At 66.2% G+C, this 6,744-nt stretch overlaps 1 protein-coding gene across 1 annotated transcript; it reads right to left on the bottom strand.

The window, feature by feature from the left end:
* Positions 1-1,068: 1,068 nt before the first annotated feature.
* FAM131A (family with sequence similarity 131 member A) lies at positions 1,069-6,209 on the bottom strand. Its single transcript, XM_051999939.1, has 6 exons — positions 6,037-6,209; positions 5,450-5,592; positions 4,647-4,740; positions 3,478-3,660; positions 3,251-3,379; positions 1,069-1,627 (listed from the first exon to the last, which is right to left on the bottom strand). The coding sequence occupies exons 1-6, from the start codon at positions 6,104-6,106 to the stop codon at positions 1,158-1,160; spliced, it is 1,089 nt and encodes a 362-aa protein (XP_051855899.1). The 5' UTR covers positions 6,107-6,209; the 3' UTR covers positions 1,069-1,157.
* Positions 6,210-6,744: the final 535 nt, after the last annotated feature.

The following is a 6,744-nucleotide window of genomic DNA, read 5'->3' as shown; positions in this document are numbered from 1 at the left end:
CGCGTGCCGGGAATGCTCAGTGATAAAAGGCGGGAGGGAGAGGAGGCACGCAGGGCCCGCTCCCCCAGCCCAGGGGGCACCCAAACACAGGGGAAAGGAAAAAGGAGGAGAAGAGGGGCCGGGGCCTAACAAAGATACGAAACTGGATGGAGAGAGGAAGGACAGTGGAGGGAGGGGACAGTCAGAGAAAAGGAAAATAAGCAGAAAATAAATCATGAAATCCAAAGTTAGAACTGGAGTGGGGGGGGGGGGGGACCATAACATCTATTTAGTCTAAACTCTCCCCCCATTCTGCAGGGGAGGAAACTGAGGCCGAGGTGAAGTGAGTTGGCCAGGGTCAAACAGGAAGTGATCTTCAGAGGCAAAATCCGGCTCCGGGTTCTGGGGGCTCCCCCCACCCCGGGCTGTCACTATGACTGAGAGGAGGGAAGGGCCAGACAGGGAAGGCTCAGGGCTCCTTTTTCTCAATTCCCATGCTCTCCACTCCAAGGTAGGACCAGGACCGAAGGATAGACCAGAAACCCCATTTCTCTGGGGGGAAGATTGAGCGACGGTGAGAAGCAGCACAGCCTCCAAGCACAGAGCATGGCACAACACAGACCCAGCCGGGCGGGGAGCCCTCCCAGGAGGGGAGGAGGGGGCCGGCCCAGCCGGGCGGGGGCGGTCACTCACTCAAGCACATTCGGAGCGGGCAGGAGAGACAGGAGACAAGGAGGGGAGGGAGGCAGGGGGTGCGGGGAGGGAGAGAGACGAGAGCCTCCTCTTTCTCCTGTGGAGAGTCCCAGTGGGGAGAAGGGCCCCCCTTGGGGGGGCCACCTCTGGGGGAAGAGCGGACGAGGAGGTACGTGTGAGGACGTTTTGTTTCGTCTTGTGTGAGAACATGGACATTACGGTCTGCCACAGCTGCAGCGATGCCTCAAGGGGTCCCGGGCAGCCCCCGGCAAACCCTGGGAGTCGGGGCAGAGCATGCGTCCCTGGCCCCCGGCCCCCGGCCCCCGCCTCCTCTCCAAACACTTTCATGCAAAACAGACAACGGAGGGGCAGGAACCGCCTGGGGGCCCTCTGGGCGCTGGCGCTCCCCCCGAAAGCCCCCCCGCCGAGGTGGCCCGAGCTGGGCCCCCGGCCAGGGCCAAGGAAAGCGTGCGTCGGCGCGGCGCTCACTGCTCCTCCGGCTCGGCCTCGTTCTCCTCCAGGGACACCACCCCCGAGGACGCCACGTCAGACACTTTCCGCCGCAACTCCCAACTGCCCCCGGGGGGGGCGCCCAGCGGCGGGCAGTCCTTGCAGGCCGGGGGCTCGTCCTCGGCGGGCGACAGGCAGGACTCCGTGTAGGACACGGAATAGAGCGAGTCCCGGCGCTCCAGGGGGCCCAGGCTCTGGAAGGCACTTTCCCTGCTCGGGGGCAGTTTGGAGAGGAGAAGCTCTTCGGTTAGCAGCTTGGTGGCCAGATGGGCCGGGGAGCCCAGGAGCCCGTCCTCCAGGCTGCACAGGCTGGAGCACAGCGTCTCCGGGGACACCGTCTGCGAGGAGTCGCTCTCGGGGTCACAGGAGCCCTGGCGCAAGGGTCGCGAGTAGCGTCGCCCGGAGAGGAGGTCCTGGAGATGCGGCCCCAGCTGCCCGGCTATGTCTGGGGGCCAGAGGAGAAAGGTCAGCCCTGCCATCGCCCCGCATTGGGGGGCCGGGAAAGCCCCACCCCCACACGCCGGGACGCGGCTGAGAGCTGGGGGCGCCGCCGGCAGAACAAAGGAGCAAAGGGGACGCGCGGCCTCGGTCCCAAGAGCTCCCGGCTGCCCACGAGGGGACAGAACGGGGGCCACGCTCCGCGGGGGGCTCTTCCCGTCTGCTTGGGCCCCCACCCCCAACGCGGCCTATCCCCGGGCCCAGCTGGAGCCAGGGACGCACGCTCTGCCCCGACTCCCAGGGTTTGCAGGCGGGGGAACGGAGCCTCTGAGGGAGGGGCCTGGGCATGGGGGGCCCGCACAACTGATCAGTCCTGGGCCGGGGGAGGCCGTCAGATCCAATGCCTCACCCCACAGAGAGGGAAACTGAGCCGTCCTCCCAGCTTCGTCTGGCCAGGAAATGCCCTCCGGCCCATTGGATCAGTGGCTGCCCCGCGAGTGCCAGCCTCCGAGCCGGAGGGCACGCTGCCCGGCACGGGTCAGAGGGTCTGCTCCAGGCCCCCCAGAATCAGGGGGAAGGGCTCGCCCGAGAACAGTGCAGCCCTCGCGGGGAGGCCCCCAGAGCCTCCCCCCAAAATCATCCAGAGACCTCCAGGGCCCGAGTTCTAATCCTTCACAGGCATTCAAACTGATCTGCCTCGTTGCAATCCCCCGCTTCATTCTCCCAGACAAAGAGGACGCCCTCCCCCCAAGCTCCTTCACTGGAACCCCTTTATCCTTTCTGGAGCTGATCAGTCCTCCCTAAGAGGATCCTCCATTGTGTGGAGGAGCAGCCCGGGAGCACAAGGAAGAAGATGCTTCAGCGGCTCCTGCCGGGCCCGTGCAGAGAAGGGGAGCAAGGATCCCAGAGACAACAGAGCTAGCTAGGGGGGAAAGGACCTCGGAGGCCGTCCAGTCTGACTGCCCCCCTCCCCGCCTCAGCTTCCTGAGGACCCCGGGGTTGGGAGGGAAGTGACTCGGGGATGACTCCTGGAGCTGAAGGACACCCCACAGGTCGGCTAGTCCAATCCCTTCCCCTTACAGATGGGTAAACTGAGGCCCAGGGAGGTCAGTTAGTCTAGCCCCTTCCCCTTACAGATGGGTAAACTGAGGCCCAGGGAGGTCAGCTAGTCTAGCCCCTTCCCCTTACAGATGGGTAAACTGAGGCCCAGGGAGGTCAGCTAGTCCAATCCCTTCCCCTTACAGATGGGTAAACTGAGGCCCAGGGAGGTCAGCTAGTCCAATCCCTTCCCCTTACAGATGGGTAAACTGAGGCCCAGGGAGGTCAGCTAGTCCAATTGGTTCCCTTTACAAAACTGAGGCCCAGGGAGGTTAGAAAGGAAGTGACTTAGAAAGTGACTTCTGGAGCTTAAAGACTCCACAGAGTTCAGCGTCCAATCCCTTCCCTTTACAAATGGGTAACCTGAGGCCCAGGGAAGTCACGTAGTCTCATCCCTTCTTTCACAAACAGGTACCCTAAGGCCCCGGGAGGCCGTACAGGTGACAAAGGAGAATTTGAACCCGGGCCTTCTGACTCCAAAGGCCGTTGTCTCCTCACCGTCCCAAGGGGGAGGGGCTCTTTTTTGGCTCACCTGTAGGTTGGGGGCTGTCGGCCCCGGCCCCGAAGTCCTCATCGTAGGATTCATCTGTGGAGTCCTCCCCATCCACGGAGGACCAGGCCCGAAGCTTGGCTTCCGCGATGGCAAACTGCTCGGCCACCCCTGGGTTCGGGGGCAGGGGGAGAAGCGTCATGGCTCGTGGGGACACGAGGAGGAAGGGCCCCTCCCCCCGCCAGGCCCCCTCTCTGCCCCGGACTCGCCTGCCGCAAACCGAGCTTCCTGTTCCCCCTCGCTGAGGTCCGAGTAGGAGGAGAAGGCGGACTCCAGGGCAGAAGGCGAGTCCCTCGGCTTGCTCCAGCCCTTCCACTCGATGAGGTGGGCAACCCGGCCCTGGGCCATGGCCGTCGGCTTGGTCACGTGGTCCTTCACCACCTGGGAAATTCCTGCGGGCGAAGGAGGGGCCTTGAGGAGGGGCCGGGCCGAGAACGCTCCCGAGGGCCGGGGGGGGGCAACCCTCCTATGGGGGAGGGGGGGGCCCTGAGGCTCCGACAGTGGAACCAGCCTCAGCCCAGACCCCGCCCCACCACGGGCTCCTTGGCCGGATGGAGAGCCCGGCCTGGCTGTCTCCCAGCGGCCCCGCTCCCCCCATCACTTGTTCAAGGTCACACAGTAGGACACAGAAGAGCTGGGGATCCAGCCCGGATCCGGCACTTCCCCGGCGCACCAGGAGGCAGTGGGCGGGCGCCCATCCACGCACATATGGCTGCCTGTTTATGTGGAGGGGCTCCAAAGGAGGGGGGAGGGGGGCTGGGAAGCAGCGGGGTGGGGCAGGGAAGGGTTTCCACAGCCTCTCCCCCCAACGAAGCTGCTCTCCAAACAGCCCCGCGATGGGCAGCCCACGGGACCCTGTCCCCAGGCATGGGGGAGCAATGGATCCCTAATCAGGAGTCAGAGCTGTCCTCTGGAGGGGAGAAAGGATGGAGGAAGAGCCGGGCACCCAAGCTGTGGGCACCAAGCTGTGGGCACTAGGGCCGCGGGCACTCGGGCTGCGGGCACTCGGGCTGTGGGCACTCGGGCTGCGGGCACTCGGGCTGCGGGCACTCGGGCCATGGGCACTCGGGCTGCGGGCACTCGGGCGGTGGGCACTCGGGCCGCGGGCACTCGGGCTGCGGGCACTCGGGCCATGGGCACTCGGGCTGCGGGCACTCGGGCTGTGGGCACTCGGGCCGCGGGCACTCGGGCTGCGGGCACTAGGGCTGCGGGCACTCGGGCTGTGGGCATGGCCACTCTGCAGGAGTCCCTAGGTACCCCTGGGAGGGCACGAGCGTCATGGCCCGTGAGCCACCTTGTAGCTCTGAGGTTCCGAGCTCCACGTCGGGGGTTCTCGTGCCCCACGATGCCGACCCTGGCGAGCCGGGGGGGCCCATACCGTGCAGGGAAGAGCGGGCCAGGGCAGCGATCTCCTGAATGGTGAGGGCTCTCCGGGACTTGGGAAGCATTTCGACAGTGTCTTCAACATTCACCTGAGGGGAGGGGAGATGACGCGGTGGGGGTCAGCTGGCTCCCCTCCCCCAGCCGGGCGCCCCCAGCGGCCCCGTCGCCAGCAGCGGTCACGGCAGCGTGAGAAGTCACCCAGACGAGGAAGATGGGAGGGTGGGCGGGAGGAGGCAATAACAGGAACAGCAGTAACAACGAGCATTTTCTGCCTCAGGAAGGTGGCCAGAAGCCCGGGGGCAGGGGCGCGAGCGGGGGTCCCAGTACACGGCCCCGAGCTCACCCCCCTCCCTCCACTTCCCACTAAGGGGGCTCTCGTGCCCGGCCCCCGGACGGCCTCCGACGGCGACCCGGCCTTTGGGGAGGGGTGGGGGCGGAGGATCCTCTGGGCTCCAGCCCTGCCACTAACCCCATTCATGTTCCCTCCCAGGGCTGGGAGCTGCTGCCTGCCTGAGACAAGGTGTACGTCTCCATGGCAACGGATCACCATGGAACAGTCTCCCCGGATACCATCAGGGATGCGCTGACGTCAGCCCTGGTGGGGCTGGCACGCCAGCAGCGGGGGTGTGGGGTCTGGCAGAAGGCATTTGCCAAGAAAGGTACCCCTGTGTTTGGGGGGGGGCAAAGGTTGGGGGGAAGGAAGGATGAAAAGGAAGGAGATCCCGGCCCTAGGACCCTCACTCCCCAGGAAGGAATGGTCCCCCCCACCGCAGCCCCCAAACAGAAGGAGCCCGGCACCTCGGATGAGTCCTGGCTGTCCACAGACGGCGGGTAGGAGGGGCGGCTCCACCTGAGCAGGGGCTTGGCAGGGTGCCGAGGGGACAGCCCCAGGGCTCGCGGCAGCTCTATCCACTCCGCACCCCACTTGGGGTCAGCAGCCGCTGCGGGAGGGACGAGGGCTGCTCAGCCAGGAGACCCCTCCTCGCCTAAATCCTCCCAGCGACCTTTCCCCCTCCCCGTCAGGAAGCCCCATCTTGCCTCCTTTTGCCCGGGAGATGCCTCTGGGGAGGCTCCTGAGCTCTGGAAGACCCTTTTTCCAGCCCCTTCTGGCTTCCTCTCCCCACAAAGTGCCCCCCACACACAAAGTGCCCCCCCGCTCCCTGAAACAGAACCTTTTCGCTCCCAAAGCGGCCCCTTGGAACTTCCCCACTCGCTGTCCCACCTTCAAAGCCTGCACCCCCGGGCCTCTGCCCGCTCGGCCCTGCCTCGGCGCTGCCCTCTGGCTTCTCTGCGCCCCTTCCCCCCAGCCCCCCCCCCAGCCCGTCTCCTCTCGGCCCCCGGCCCGGCTCCCAGTCCTGCCGGGCCGCCCCCTCCCAGAAGCCCACCATGCTTCCTCCTTTTCTTGCCGAGGGCCGCCACGGACACGCTCAGTCCCCACACCGATATCCCGGCCATGTCGTCTCAGAGCCCGAGCCCAGACAGCAGGCTCTGCTTCCTACTTCCCTTCCTGTTCTGGCTCTGGCCCCGGACCAGATTCCTTCCCACTCAGAATTCACTGATTCCCAGAGGCTGCTGGGCTCCTCCCGCGGGGAGGCGGGCGCCCGGGACTGACTGAGCTCTGGGGCTGGGGGCAGGGCCCAGCGGGACTGACCTTTAGCCGGAGCAGCCGTCTCTGTCCCCGAGTCTCAGCCGGCCGGTGGTCCCCAGAAACACTGACACCGGAAGGGAGAGAGGAGGTTACTGCCCTTCCCTGTCCCTGCCCCTCGCAGCGCTCGGGGGGCTCTGGGTGGGGAGGGGGCCGCCCGGCAGGGGCGGGGGCCAGAGCTCCCCAAGGCCCGGCCTGAGCATCGGTGGGCGCCTGCTCCGGGCCAGGAGACAAAGGGCAGCCCGTGCCCTCGAGGAGGGAGTCCGACAGATCATGTTTGGGAGCCAGCGTCCCCCCTTCCAGGGCAGAGCCCCTTGTGTGGGCGGCAGCGCCCGGGAGGAGGGTCCCAGGGACTAGACTTGGCTGCTGGAGATGGACGAGCCCATTCAAACCAGACCCGTCGCTTCTGCAAATGGGGAAACTGAGGCAGGGGACGGGGCAGGCCTCG

The sequence above is a fragment of the Antechinus flavipes genome, chromosome 4 (assembly GCF_016432865.1).
Source record: "Antechinus flavipes isolate AdamAnt ecotype Samford, QLD, Australia chromosome 4, AdamAnt_v2, whole genome shotgun sequence".
NCBI lineage: Eukaryota > Metazoa > Chordata > Mammalia > Dasyuromorphia > Dasyuridae > Antechinus > Antechinus flavipes.
This window is presented reverse-complemented; position numbering and strand designations above follow the sequence as displayed.